Raw genomic sequence first — 15,360 nt, 5'->3', positions numbered from 1 at the left:
TATTAAAGGCCCTATATTCAATTATCATGATTGTGTTTTTAAATATACTATAATGAGCATAATGTTCTTCATGATGTTTGGCAAAAAAATGCAGTTTAGCTCAAATGAGGTGAACCTGCTGAGTGGAGACTCCAGTTCAAACTGGCCTGACTGGAAGGATTAAGTCTGAAACTACTCCTAAAAACGAATGGATTTCTGAAAATTCAATAACTTTTTACTTCAACTACTCAAACAAAATAAAATTTTAAAAATGCATTCATTAAACATCTTTGAATATATATGTATGTAAATGGATGGAAATTTGAATTCCTGTAATGGGGCCCCTTTAAAGGGGCCACATCATAAGAGGCATATGAATAAAATGTGAGCCTATATAAATCTGTATGCAACGTGGGAAGAAAATCATACTCACAGGCATAACTGATGATAAGCCTAACACCATGTTGTTTACAGAGAGCATTGTGTTGGTGGCTTGTGTAATCTAGTTTTCTGCTGAGCTTATTTTACTTAAGTAAGCTCACAGTATGACATAAAATGGAGCAATGGTTAGTTAACATTTAAATGTAATATATGCAAAGTAGTGTATTCAAACTTGCATCAGTTTGTAAAAAAAAAAAAGATTTAGCATTTTACATCCAATGTGACTTCCTCTTTAGTTTCTACAGTTTTGAATGAGGTTTCCCTTCAGAAACCTAGCCAGGAAGTGTGGACTGATGGCTTACTTAACCACATTGCATTTTAACATAATGCACTTTCATCTTTATGCACGTTTAAAACAACTGATTTTAATTTCTGCAGATAAATAATTTAATTGAGACAGGTTTTGGATGTGTTTTTAAACCCAGTCTTATATTAATGTGAAAATGTATAGTAAAGGCAGTGCTGTAGGAAGACAGGGTAAAGATATTATTTAGTCAATATGATAAATTATTAGACATGGTCATCAAACTATCAGCTTAGAGGGATCATTGGTCCTAATTGCTCTCCTTATGTAAATTTGTGTGTATAGCATCCAAATAGATTACTGGCAATTTGTACTTTATGTTTTATCATTATAATGGTAGAAGCTGCAAGATCTAATTTGGTCTCACTGTGGCTAAGATGTGGCGAGTGCCCATACCTTGCTATATCAGACTCACATAGCAAAAACAGGATGGTTTCATAGATTGTTTGTGGAAGAAGAGCCAATACAATTTTTTTCACACTCCAATTATCCCATTCACATTTAATGAGGTGATAAGCTTCATTGTTTAGGAAATTATCACTGTCACAGAGGACAAGCGCTGGGCTGCAGGGGAAAACCAGGCTGACAACTTCCTATTGGTCCACGTTTGTATGTACCGTAAATATTCTAAAAGCAGCAGTAAATTCACATTTACAAATAGCTTAATAGCTTAATAGTTAAACCCTAATGTTTAGTGATGATGTCAACCGTGTACGCTAAAGTATCTTTCAAACTACCTTTTGTAATAAATAACTCACAAAATAACATCTGACATGTCAACTATGCTAGAAATTGTTTGTGCACACGATTACCAGAACAGCCGGATGTGAGGTGGCCGCTTGCAAGAGCAAGCCAAAGATAAACACGTAGCCAGACGTGGAGGGGCGAGGATAATAAATGTCACGAAAAAGCCGCTGTGAAATGACCGAAATGGAATAGCTAGTGCGAATATTGATATTTAAGCAGCCCAGGAAACATCCAACAAATTAGCTAAGGAGCAAGTCTTCTGTAGACCAAGCGACATCGAGTCGGTGAGTCCACACTCAGCAGCATACTGACAGCTGTAACGTTCCCTAGCTAGCTACCGTTAGCTAGCTAACTAACCTAATTACCTTCCTGCTGGCAATCTCTGCAGCAACGTAACCCTACTAATAACAGTAAATATACAGATACTCTTTATTCATTAAGTAGCTAAGGATAGCAGTGTTAAGTTAATCGGTTCGCTGGCAAGCTGTCACAAGGTTAGTTAGCTAACCGAGACTTCATTTTGCAACATAGCTTTAGCTAGCTAAGTTAGCTAATTACATCTCGACCACCAAGGTTAGCGTTAGTGTTTACCATAATATTAGAAAGTTAGATTCCCCCCTGAAGCGGGAAGCAGTTCATGGCTTTGCTTTCGATATGAGAAATATAGGTGAGATTGATGCGGCAGTTGAACAGTGGGAGTGTGCCTTGGTGTTAATGCTAACCAAGTACAGTTTGCTACACAGCATGTAAGGAGGGGTAACAATAAAACAAAGCAGTAATGAAATGTGAAGTCAAACAGATCTATATCATTATACTTGTTGAAAAATACCGTGGTCATACCTTTATTGATATCACTAGCATTCTAGTCTGTGCGAAAAATTACCAATAGTCACCAATATAGTTTTGCAATAATATTTGAATTTTATCCTTCTCAAGTTTGTTATAGGATTTCTTTAGGTATTATTCGTAAGGATGGTAACAGAACTTTGTATATATGTTGTCTATGGCCCAAGCCCCCATCACCTCAAGCTCAAGAAAGACTGAGACCTGGGCCCAGTCTCAACTGAATGAATCTCAAACTTCTGCCCACCTGGCCGCTTAACGTCTCAATTTATGTTTTCTCACCGGATCTAGCTCAAACTGCCCCAAGATATTTCTGTTAGTCATTCATATTTACTTAAATCTTGTGTGTTAATGTGGTTAATGTAAAACCTAGGAGGAAATCTTGACACCATACCAAAACATGGCTGACCAAAAACTCCTCCTGGTGTATGTAAAACACAGTTATATGTTAAGAAAATTCACTGGAAATCTCAATTTCATTTTCAAAATAAAGTCTCAGCTGTGGACTGCAAGATTATATGATCATTGCTGAGTGTAACTGGCCGCCTGTGCACGCATGGCTGTATGTGAACATTTGGAGCAAACTTGGAGCATGCACAACACACGCACTGCAATTTTCATATTAATGTCAGGATTACACTTAATTTGTAATGCATTTGTGTTGCTGCAAATTGTGTGCAGAGCTCTGTGCAAGGATCTCATATTAAGATTTTACAATATACATTTTTGTTGCATCCTGATTCACTGACAAAATGTTTTCATCATGAAAATTTCAGAGGTCATAATATACGTATAAGTAGAATTAATCTGATGCTTCATCACAACTCATTGCATCTGCAACAGAGTAATAGTCTGACAAATTTTCATACTGCTCATTTGTGACTAGACTAGAGACTTAACGTGACTAGAGACTAATGAGTGAATGGAAGAAGACCGATCCATAGTCCTCCCCATAGTCCTCCCCATAGTCCTCCCCATAGTCCTCCCCGAGATTCCGTTATGGGGCACAAAATCACAAAACTAAATAACTTTTAAACGGCTCTGCCATTCAAAAATGGAGGAGGCAAAATCAGAACTTGCCTATATAATAATTGATGGCTCTAGAAAAGAGAAATGGATGTTTTGGTCATTTTCCTGGCTGTAGAAAAAAAGGTTTGCATAGCAGTCAGTTCTGCTTTTCATTAAGTTTTTAACCAGTCAAATTGCTTGGCTGTTGTGTAAAGAAACATAGAAACAGTACACTTGTCACAGATTGTTGACTCCCCTCAAATTACATATACTGGCTCGTGTTGATGCGTGAAATGCCAAATTGCGTGCTTCAGCAGCAGATAGAATCTAAACACATTATCTCACAGCAACTGACTGACATTGGTTGTCAAGACTTCCTGACACAAAGCTGTATCAGTTTGTAGATAAATTCAAATATCTAAACCCATTTCAGTTTACCTGTCCATTTGAGCAAGTGAACACAGCACAGAGATATCTGACCAAAATTGTCAGTTCCCATCAAAGTTCTGCCCTTGATCTACATGTTGCTTAATAATGACATCAGTCCGCTGTCACACGCAGTAACCAACTCTTTTCTGTTCCGTCACTCCTCCGTTTCCCTTCCACAGTGTCTGTAGCTGAGTCCATAATGGTGCGAGCGGCTTTGGTGACTGCCACCAGTCTGGCGCTGACTGGGGCTGTGGTGGCACATGCCTACTTCCTCAAACACCAGTTCTACCCAACTGTGGTCTACCTCACCAAGAGCAGCCCCAGCATGGCGGTAAGTCTGTGTGTGTGTGTGTGTGTGTGCATGTGCCAAGTAGAACGCTGCTGAAGTGACGTGACCAGAGTAATGTCTAGGGTTTGACCGATACGGGTGTTGAATGTCAATACCGATATTTTTATATTGAAGCTACCACTATTGTGCAAATATTCAATATCTTTAAATTTGACCATTTTCATGTCAAAAAAATTAAATGATTCAGTGTTTCCCCCTGAAACTTATTCTTGTCAGGGTGGAAAATCCTCTGAAACAACATTTTGACCATCATGTGAAACTCCATAAAACCCAAAGTAATCAATTTCCTTTATAGTTAGCAGATCTTTAAGGCAGGTGATCCTCAATCGTAAGGTGTTCCCATATGATTGAATAGGTGGAGTCAACATCCAATATTTAATAAAAGGCCAATATTGTCCCAATGAGCAAACCAATGTATTGGTCGAACCCTAGATATATCTGTTGACAATAGTGCTCACACAATTAGGAAAATGCTTGACAATCTGTTATTCATAACACATGTCTTCCTTTGAAACACTGATAGCCAAAATCAACTTTTCATTTCTATTCTGTGTCTGGTGTCAGGTGTTGTACATTCAGGCCTTTGTGCTGGTATTCTTGCTGGGAAAGTTCATGAGGAAAGTCTTCTTTGGACAGCTGAGGGCTGCAGAAATGGAGGTAGAGTTCTGTTACATTATTCATAATTTCATTTGACTAACTTTGATTTTAATATTTGATGCATGACTATAGCCCAAAATGTCTTATCTGGCAACTTTTGTTATTTTCAGATATTCAGATTATTTTGAAAGTATTATATAGCTTACAAGTGTCCCAGTTGTCTGCCTCTTGTTGGGAGTGTTCCTTTCTTTCTTGTGCATTTACTCCTCATCCCCCTCTCCCCTCAGCACCTGATTGAGCGCTCCTGGTACGCGGTGACCGAGACGTGCCTGGCCTTCACCGTGTTCAGGGACGATTTCTCCCCTCGCTTCGTCGCCCTCTTCACCCTGCTGCTCTTCCTCAAGTGCTTCCACTGGTTGGCCGAGGACCGCGTGGACTTTGTGAGTCATTACGCAGATACCACTGCTTTATCATACACAGTGCATATTATACTTCATTCACTTTAGCCGTATATAGGCCTACTTAGAGACAGAAAGGAAACTTGGGAACAAAGGGAGGGGCGGATTACGTGGCTAAGGTTGTAAGACAAACTTGAATACACAATATTATTTACCCATATCAATGGTTATTACCTCTTGTATAGCCAAGCAATAGAAAAGACTACCAAACTGCTTTTAAAAGACAACAACCATGAATTGCAGAAAGCTGCGAACCCAAAATCATAGAGTGCTGTTTTGTGTTGTACATGTAACAAACTACACTAGAATGCTCATTCACAAACTAGTAACATCAGGGACTGCTGATTCAGTGCTTGAATACACTTGAGTGGCTGTGCATGCTATGAGTAACATGCTAGTAATTATTCTTTCTGTGTTTTATTCTTTTTCTGTCAGATGGAAAGGAGTCCAAACATCTCCTGGGTTTTTCACTTCAGGGTGCTATGTGAGTACGCATTATCAGCCACTGTTTGCTTTGTCATTCTTCCCACACTCACAAGTTTGAAACGCTACAGTATTAGAGGGGCCTTGCTCAGTAGTTCAGTTTGATAGACATTTCTCTCTAATCTTTCCTGGCCATTCTTTATGTCTTTGTCTTTATGAAGTAAAGCCTGTGAAGCTAGTTCAGGCAGACAAATTGAGTCGCGCTGCAGACACGTGATACACACGCTACTCACGCAACTCTTATCAAGCGCCCCCCTCTCAATAAGGCGGTCTATTTATGCTTCCTGTACCTGCTCACTCTCTTTCGTATTGCCATGCTGCTGCGACACTGGTCAGACTGCTGTTCACTGCTGCTCAGTTATTGCTGCTGCTCACCATACATTGTTTCATCATCTTTCAGTACTCTCTCTCTCTTTCCGTTGCATAGCTGGTACTTTTGAAACAAGTCTTCTGGCTAAATTAAGCTGTATGCAAATCATTCTGTGTGCACCTGGGGCCAGATGCACCACAGTTAAATGGGAAGACTCCACGTAACAGAGCATAAGGGGTGACACTAACAGACCATAACACAAGTTGGGATGTAGTGCTAAGTGTTGCTACAACAGCTATTCTCTTCAATGAAACAGCTTGTCAGACATAAATAGCTGCAATCTGAGGGGCCTTTTGATGCCATGCCACCAGGATTGTACTTTACTTGTTTGGTTGTTAGCACAGGTGCTAACAAAGTAAAAATTTCAGTAGCACATTCTGAAAACCATGTTTTTATTCTTCAAAATAAAATGCTATTGCTAAGCAGTAAGCGAATAATTCACAAGTAAAATCATAGCACAGACTTGGGTCCTAAAATAAACAGTGTGAGATATTTTAAAAGGGAAGGAAATCATTTGTGTACTTTGTAATAGCAAACCTGCCAGCAGTGACTGCTGAAAATGAGGGACCTGGACAAACTACTTGAATACTGGGCATCTGGTAGCCCTATCATGGAGCTGTGAGCATTCCCAGTTCCAGCAGCTGTTAAGGTTTAAAATGGCTCTCATTTGGATACTTACCTCATGATTTCTGTGGACTTCTTGGACTGTTGAGTATATTTATTTTGGGCAAACAATAAGGTTCTTTTTCCCCCCTTTTGTCTAGCAGTGGAGGCAGTTTTACAGCAGTGGTGGGCCAGTGCTGCTGAATTGGTGTATAGAAAACACTGATAATGTGTTGTTTCTTATTTCTTCTAGCTCTCATGGCACTGCTGGCCATCTTGGACTTCCTGTTTGTCAACCACGCCTGTCACAGCATCATCACCCGAGGAGCCTCAGTCCAGCTGGTTTTTGGATTTGAGGTTTGTACCGCTGCACTCTGAGCCTTTGGCTCGATTAAAGCTCATTTTGAGATAGAGCAAAAACAAATTGGACAAGATGACTGAAAGCACCCAAGGGAATTTTATTGGGGGGTTTAGCACATTTTCTGATTCAGCACATTGGGCACCATTAGGTTCACACAATTCATTTGTGTATAAAAGCTCAAACAAACATAAATTGATTCCATAGAGTCATTCTCCCAACTCAACTGAGCAACTCCGGACTCTATGTCTTGATGACACTTGAGTTTCACTTCTTTTCAAGTTTTGGAAGAGAGTTGTGCTTATTGAGCTGACCTAGGCCACAGGAATAACAAATTGACCAGTGACAAATCGTACTTCAGTCCCGTCTCCCCACATTGGTGCAGCAGTACAGACATGACAAAGCCTATAAACCCCCTTTTCACTGAGATTTCTCCTCCTTTGTGTCTTCTCCAGTATGCCATCCTGCTGACCATGGTGCTGACGACCTTCATCAAGTACCTGCTTCATACTATTGACCTGCAGAGCGACAACCCCTGGGACAACAAGGCCGTCTACATGCTCTACACCGAGCTCTTCACCGGTACGATACCTGCTAGAGTTTGAATGTGATAGGGGAATGTTCTTTTTACCCTGCCGTAAAAGACAAAGTGATAGCATCCACATTCAAATGATATTTGGTGTTTTTTATTGGTCTCCAGGTTTCATCAAAGTACTCCTGTACATGGCCTTCATGACCATCATGATAAAGGTCCACACCTTCCCCCTGTTTGCCATTCGCCCCATGTATCTGGCTATGAGGTGGGCAGCGTCAGTGTGTCTGTGATGTTCAGAATGGTTGTTATGTTTATAATATGTTTATGACTTCCACTAGTTTTTGTTTTTGTATTTCAGTGATCCTGCATAGGTGCAGGGTCCTACAGGGTTCTTGAGTCTAGAAATGTATGGAATGAGAATTTTAACTCTAACCCTAACCCGAGTTGAGTTTTGCCATAGGTCATAAATATTAAGTTTGAGTTTTTAGGTTATTTAGATTTAGTAGTTCAAGGTTCATGCCATAGAGGAATGTCTTCATAGTATTTGTTTATAGTGTTATTCATACAAGTTCATTGCCTTTGAGTGGTTGTTGTATTTATAGTTGATCTCAGCCCCTTCATTGTTGGAGGAGTTTCTCTGCTTGGCCCTCAATGCAGCAATGATCAAACAAGATTAAAGGATTAAAACAGAAAATAATAGTAATAATAGTTCATTTTATTAAATAGTTTTACTTTTCAGTTTTAAATTAGTTTTGGACATGGATTCAGTTAAGATAGTTTTCATTTTTTATGTTTACTAACATATAGATGTAGGACCAAATGTTAGAAAATATATATAAAATGCATAATTTCAGTGTTACTTTCCACTTTATTTATCATTGGGAAGAATTTAATTTTATGTAGTAATGTGCCTCAGAGCAGTGAGGTGATGCTAGTTTGAAATGAAATCACTAGATGTTTACAAGTCATATTTAAAACCTGTTTTGAGTGTTGTATTGGGTCCTTTTCCTTTCAGGCAGTTCAAGAAAGCTGTAACAGATGCTATAATGTCCCGAAGGGCCATCCGCAACATGAATACACTGTGAGTGATATTACGCATTTCCTGATTGCAATGTTTTGTAATTGTTAAGCTATTTTTTCCCATGACTTTTTTCCCTTTATTGATATATTCAATATTTGGTTAGACAGACGCCCACTACTGGGATTTTAATTCTCATTTCATGTCAAAGAGTGTGCCTTACATGCAAACTAATGTCCCTTTACTGTTCAGTTTTATTACTATTATTAATATTTATGTATTACTGTTTTTGAGTTGTTTTATGTAAATCACACAATAACCCGGATAAGCTCCTATTCGGGTTATAAGAAACTCATGTAAGTTTCTTGACATGTACCAATATTAACTGGATTACTGAAGCATGTATAAACCTTATCTTTGGTAATATTTGTTTTCTTCGTCTATAAGCTACAACAATATTTACAATATTCTGTAAGCAGGCTATAACAACACATATAATGAGATAATCCCGAGTAAGACTCTAGCTGTGATTTGCGTTATTTTATCTGGAATACTGTATACATATAAACACATTTAATACGTTCTGTGGGTGGAATAGCCAGTGTTCATTCCTCTTTTCACTTCTGCTTTGTCTAGATACCCTGACGCTACTCCTGAAGATCTGCAGGCCTCTGACAACGTCTGCATCATCTGTCGCGAGGAAATGGTCACTGGAGCCAAGAAACTGCCCTGTAATCACATTTTCCACTCCAGGTAAGTCCTGTGGTGCACCGCTCTGACTCAACACAGCCTCCACAGGTTTCCACACTGCAAACAAACTATCAGATTCAAATTTCAGACTTGGTTATTTTGACTGTTGCTGTTGTTAAGTCCATTTGGTAAATGAATAGCGACATTTAACAATGAGCTCTGGTATCGTGGTGTGCTTCATTTGTTGCCATTTGTTTGTTCTAGCAGTGTACCGAGTAATGTTGCGTTCATTTCCTCCCCACAGCTGCCTGCGCTCCTGGTTCCAGAGGCAGCAGACGTGTCCCACCTGTCGGATGGACGTCCTCCGAGCGTCCAACGCCAATCAGACTCCAGCCCCGCCCCAGGCCCCGCCCCCTGCCCCGGCAGCCCCGGCCAACGCCCCCGCAGCCCCGCCCGCCAACGGTGAGAGTCAAGGCCAGCAAGCACCATCACCACCAAAATTCACCTCTGTTTGTTTTCCAGTGGAGGGAACGGCGGCGTCACGCACCGCTCAAAACTTCCACAGTCGCTTTGAACAAAGTTTAAATTATTTAAACTTGACCCAGTTGGCAGTCGGCCTTTCAAAGCTCTTCCAGTCAGATTTCAGCTTTATGTGACGTAGGTGTGGATGTACAAAGATGAAGGACAAACTCATCCTGTCAGTGTCTGAGTTTCCAGAACTGTACCTTCATTTCAGTAAAAAAGTATTGCATGGCAACTTGTCAGCCATCAGATGGGTTTTCAGGTGTGTAAATTATGCAGGTAGAAGATAGAATTTGGCATCACTTAATGTTTCTACAGCGCCCGCCTTCCTGCTACTAGTGGTGCATGCAGTGCAGAACGCTCATCATGTGTGGGCGCCCTCAGATCGATATACTCAGATATACTCAGATATACATAGTACTCAGAACAGCCTTTGAATGCCTTTGAAAACAACTAAACCAAAACTTTTCTTTGCAAAATCATAAAGCAATATTTCACCTGGGTAGAACATTTACCCTTTTTAGTAAGCAGACATGAGTCCATAAACACTTAGGAGTCAACCACAGATATCTGCTGCTGTAATGACCTTGATATTTAACGTTTGCACATGTGCAGTATGTTTTGAGAAGCTAGTCTGAAAATCTTGGTTCTATAGGGTCATAGGTTCTAAAAGTGAAGTGTTTTCTTGCAGTACAATCAAGCAATCTTGTTGTTCACTTCTGTGCTGAGCATATAAAAGATCGAGTTGAATACTTGGGATGTATTTTGTTGTGTGTCCTCTCCAGTGGCCCCGGGCATGTTACCTGGCTTTCCCCCTGGCATGTTCCCCTTCTGGGGTCCCTTCCCCGGAGTGCCCCCTCCTGGAGCAGCGGCTGCAGCCCCTGGTGCTGCTGACGCTCCGCAGACCAACACAGAGGCTGCACAGGGAGCTAGTAAGGACAACCTCATACTCTCCTGTAACAAATTAGTCACCCCAATTCTCCACGGTGAAAAAAAAAAAAAAAATTCATACGTGCAGACTAAAATGATTTCAAGACTTTTCAGATTCCAAGAGTGTAAAATAACATCTGCGGCATTCCACAGCCATTAATAAACGGCCTTAAATTGCTATTCCCTTAACAAAATGGAAAACTGATGAGTCATATCACTCAAAGAACAAAATATCCCCCTTAGATAGACACAGACTCACACACACACACACACACACACACACACGGGTTTAACTTGAACATGATGTGGACAGTCTGGAAACATACATATTGAATTCATTCAGACATTCATATAGAATGTAACAAGGCCTACAAAGCATAGCCTACTGCTCAGCATATCCTATTGCAATGAGTTGGTGCAGACCTGAACTCCAGAGGCCTGTATCACGAAGCAAGTTCAACCAAGTCAGGGTATCTTTGAGTTAGCCGGCTTCACTAAACCTAACATTGGTGTTCCCAGATAACCGGTCTCATGTAGCTGCTTCTCAACTGGCTCTGTCAACCCAGGATTTACCTATCCAGCTATGAGTGCGTTCACATGAAAGAGGCGGGGTTTGTAACAAATAGCCAATCACATGCAACATGGACAGATCCAGATCAGACAATTCGGATAAGATAAGATGAAACTGTTGATCCCCGTGGGGAAATTAGATAGTTGCACAGCAAAAGTAATATGATTCAGCAGGGAAAAGGACATAGAATATAAGCGCAAAACTGTAACAGAAATAGGCGAAAATAATAAAATAATCAAACAATAAAAGCCATAGACAATAGACCTAATTATAGGATGATATAAGCCCTAATATTTCCTGCTGACATTTTCAACACATGGGTATCGGAAAAAAATGGATACTAACACTGGGTTCTTCTCTCAAGAAGAACAAACTTATAATGAATGACTGTCAGCATTACAAAACATAACCGCAAAAAGTAAAAGTTGTTTCTGCTTCCAAGGCTAGAGAGGATTACTGGAGGAACTGCCCCGTCATTAGGACACAGTGGGCATATTTTTCACTGATAAAATAGTTTGTTGACACATTGAGGCTGTAAAAAGATTTTCTATTCATAAAGTCGGCCTCATGGTCTTTGGGGCTGCGGTAATGGAATATGAATGCAACGCCTACATTGAAGCAAACACTGTCGGGAATCCAATTAAATAAAGTCAGGGCAATTCATATGCAACAGTAACTTTAATCCATTAATAATATTGTCAATTAAGTAGCCTATCTGCTATATCTCCGATATAATAAGTTATCATGGAAAACAACGTGATTCTACCGGTCTGTAAACATGTCGCCCTGCGAACAGCACTTCTTACTGTCTGTTAATTTAATAGTAGCCTAACAGTTTTCAGTTTTTTATTGTGATTTTCATTTGAATGCAGTATATTTGTCCATATCAGGATCCTGTTGGAATGGAGACTCCCTGTTTCCAGAGAGCTGATTGGTCAGGAAGCGGGCCTTTCATACGTTTTGATCCGATAACCTGAACTTACCCTGCTCCGGAGCAGGTTAGCCGTGCAGCATAAGTTACCATGGTGATCTACCCCGGTTAAAAGTGAACCACCTTCGTGAGACTGAAAAGCCAGGGTTAAACCCAAAGTTAGCTCGCTAACCCACCTCGCTTCGTGATACAGGCCTCTGGTGTCGATGTCTCACAGTCTAGTGTTATCTGTCTGTGTCCACCAGGTGCCAGCCAGCCCACCTCATCTGCTGCAGACAGCGCTACAGGAGCTGCTGCTCCAGGGGCAGCAATCCCAGCCTTCCCCTTCTCCTTCCCCCCTCCCCCCTTCCCCACAGCACCGTGGCTGCCTATGCCGCCACCGCCTCCATTCGGTAAGCACCAGCACTTTTTCCAAATACTAAAATAATAATAATAACATAAATTTAAAGACTGGAGACTTTGCCCTCCCAATGACTCCCAAACAGATTTTTATTTTTATTTTTTATTGGGTCGGCTCAGTCTGGTTGGACTTATGTAGTGTGACTCACTGTGACTCAAGGCTCACCAACACTGAAATCTGAGAGTGACCCTGGATTAGCCCAAGAGAAGTCGCTGTAAACAACCATAGATAGTTCACATCAGTAGGATTCCCATCTCCACTCTTGATAACTTGTTATACAGTTTTATTTGGAGGAATAAACCTCATATATAATTGTATAAAATGGGCAACGTTTGAACGGTCTTGTAACGGTCTAACCTACGCTTTTATCACCTGGATCAATCGGTGTTAACTCCTCTCCTCTCCTCCAGTGTCGTCGATGCCTCCCCCTCCTCCGTCTCTGTCCAGGCTGTCGGAGGAGGAGCTGAGGGAGCTGGAGGCGGAGGGCCGTCGGGGCCTGGAGGCCCGGCTCCAGTGTCTCCACAACATCCACACCCTGCTGGACGCTGCCATGCTCAACATCCACCACTACCTCAGCACCGTCGCCACACTCACGTAACCGAGCCTTCTTTACTTTATACAATGACGTACTTTCTAGTTTACTTTATAGCTGCACAGAAATTATTTATCTAAATCGGAGCATATTCAGTACAAGACAGTATTTGCATCAAGCCCTGATTTCACTCAGTCTGACATGGATAAGGACTTTAAACTAGATTAGATGTATCCATTCACTTCTGTACTGTTAAACTCTACATTGTCCCGGTTCTCTCTTGTCTCCTCCACAGTCCTCCTCGGGCCGAGGCCAGCAGTGGAGAGGCCGATGGGACGGCCCGCTCTGAATCCTCCCCTCAGGCTGGCAGTAGCGCTGAAAGCCCCAGCCAGGAGGACGCACACAGCTGTACGTGACTGACAACTCACATCCACCCTGTCAATCTGAAAGTCATTTATTTTAAAAATGATCCATGAGCCAAAATTATACATTTTTTCAAGAAATATGCCACCCTACCCATTCTCAGTGCATTCAATAACGAGACAAAGGCAGATTTAGAGTTTTAATTGAAAACATGCTCACTCACTTATGTAATGGATGTTAATGGAAAATGTTACTGGCCAGTGTGGTGAGTGACGCTAATTGATTTATCTGCCAAATACCGTCATTTGGCTCTTGGCGGGTGGCGATTTCGGAACCCGATTCGATCATTTGTCTCTCTCTCTCTTCTCTTTTTCCAGCCGAGACAACGAGCGGAGCGACGGGTTTCTCCCAGCCGGCCGACTCCACCACCTCCGCCTCCCTGGAGACGGAAAGGGAAGAGAAGGTGGAAGAAGGCGGGGCGGAGGAGGACGGAGAGCCGAACGCCGCCGAGCTGAGGCGCCGCCGCCTCCGCAAGCTGGAGACGTCTTCGTCGTCGCCGTCGCCGCCCCCGCCCGACAACTGATCCGCGTCCGCCCCACTCAGACATATCGCTCTGGACCAACGGAACTATGGAGATGGCTGATCAGTCGATAGGTTTTTTCGTTTGGGTTCTTCTTTGCCTCTCTTCCCCCCCGCGGCTCTTTGGCCTTCAGCAGGCTCAGGTTCCTAACTGCGTCCAGCCGGACTCAGTTTGCCAGGAGAAGATGTTAATGGCGGTGATCCCTCACCGTTTTCGGACTGTTCTGTCAGAAAGCAATAGCAAGAATTTTTATTTTTTTTTTCATTGCTGTTTTTGTTTTTTAAACAAAATGAATGACTACTGCGATAAGTATACTGCAGGTGTTTGTAAGCTTAATCAGGTGGAAGAGGAATTGCCATTTCCAATACAAGTTGTTTGGTCAATGAGATGGACAGTGTTTAGATTTGTGTTTTTAGTTATACTGTCGCCAACGTCTTGCCTGCACTTTGATCACGGATTAATTCAGCGGTCAGGTGACTGTCGGCTTCCCTTCACCGTTAACTTGGTCAGTCTCACACTCTTCAGACTATATTCTATGTTACAGAAGGCACAGATCCGTGTCAAATCCAGTGAATTCAAATGAAGGGAAGTCCGGTTACAGCTGCAGAGTGTAATGATCAACTTGTTGGCTTTTGCTCTTCTTTTTTTCCTCCCCTCTCATCACTCTTCTTTTTCTCTGTGGTTTCTTGAGATTTTGCCACTGCAGCTGTTGTAACATAAAAAGTGATTTATTTGGACCTGTACATACTGTATAAAGAGTTTTAATAGGATGATCTGTACATAATGCAGAATAAACTGTTTGAATGAAATGGCAGTGGCACAACACGTATATTGGTGTGTATGTTCACTAACGGATGCCATAGAAGTGTGTTCTGCCTGGTAATGAGGCTCAACTCATCTCAGGCATTGTGAGCAAATCTCATCAGTCTTTCTGTGGCAGTGCTACAGTTTTGCCTCTGAATTAAAGATTGGGCTTTTATATTAAACCTCACAATCTAGAAAGAACAGTTTATTTAGACATTACTTGATTTACAGTGGGCACCTACCCGTTTGACTCCCAGCTGTTCTTACTTTGGATGTGAAATGATATGAGTGTCTGGTTGAAGTGCAGAATGTTTGCTTTACTTGACAGTTACATTCAGACCTATCACATGCTCAGTTGAAGAGAACTACAATCCCTCTTGTAGTTGAGTTTGTACATCAAACGTATTTGAACAGATAAAGATGCAAGATATTCAACTATGCCATAACTTCTCTGTCTGAAATCCATATTTTATTCAGGTTCTCTTGCCAGAAGAGTACAGATCCCAAACAACTGA

At 41.4% G+C, this 15,360-nt stretch overlaps 1 protein-coding gene across 2 annotated transcripts; it reads left to right on the top strand.

Annotated features, from left to right (window-relative positions):
• The first annotated feature begins 1,581 nt into the window (after positions 1–1,581).
• syvn1 (synovial apoptosis inhibitor 1, synoviolin) lies at positions 1,582–15,312 on the top strand. 2 transcript variants are annotated; one of them, XM_071927166.2, is made up of 16 exons: positions 1,582–1,755; positions 3,931–4,082; positions 4,680–4,757; positions 4,985–5,137; positions 5,591–5,639; positions 6,865–6,968; positions 7,425–7,551; positions 7,670–7,769; positions 8,520–8,585; positions 9,159–9,275; positions 9,517–9,674; positions 10,520–10,666; positions 12,412–12,558; positions 12,977–13,160; positions 13,394–13,506; positions 13,839–15,312. In XM_071927166.2, exons 2-16 carry the CDS (start codon positions 3,951–3,953, stop codon positions 14,042–14,044), a joined length of 1,881 nt encoding a protein of 626 aa, XP_071783267.2. In that variant the 5' UTR covers positions 1,582–1,755; positions 3,931–3,950; the 3' UTR covers positions 14,045–15,312. The 2 variants fall into 2 exon arrangements, with proteins under 2 accessions (XP_071783267.2, XP_071783265.2); XM_071927164.2 differs by having other exon boundaries at positions 4,665–4,757; positions 13,839–15,311.
• Positions 15,313–15,360: the final 48 nt, after the last annotated feature.

The sequence above is a fragment of the Centroberyx gerrardi genome, chromosome 16 (assembly GCF_048128805.1).
Source record: "Centroberyx gerrardi isolate f3 chromosome 16, fCenGer3.hap1.cur.20231027, whole genome shotgun sequence".
NCBI lineage: Eukaryota > Metazoa > Chordata > Actinopteri > Beryciformes > Berycidae > Centroberyx > Centroberyx gerrardi.
Note: the sequence above shows the minus strand (reverse complement) of the source record. Positions and strands in the feature narration are given on the sequence as shown.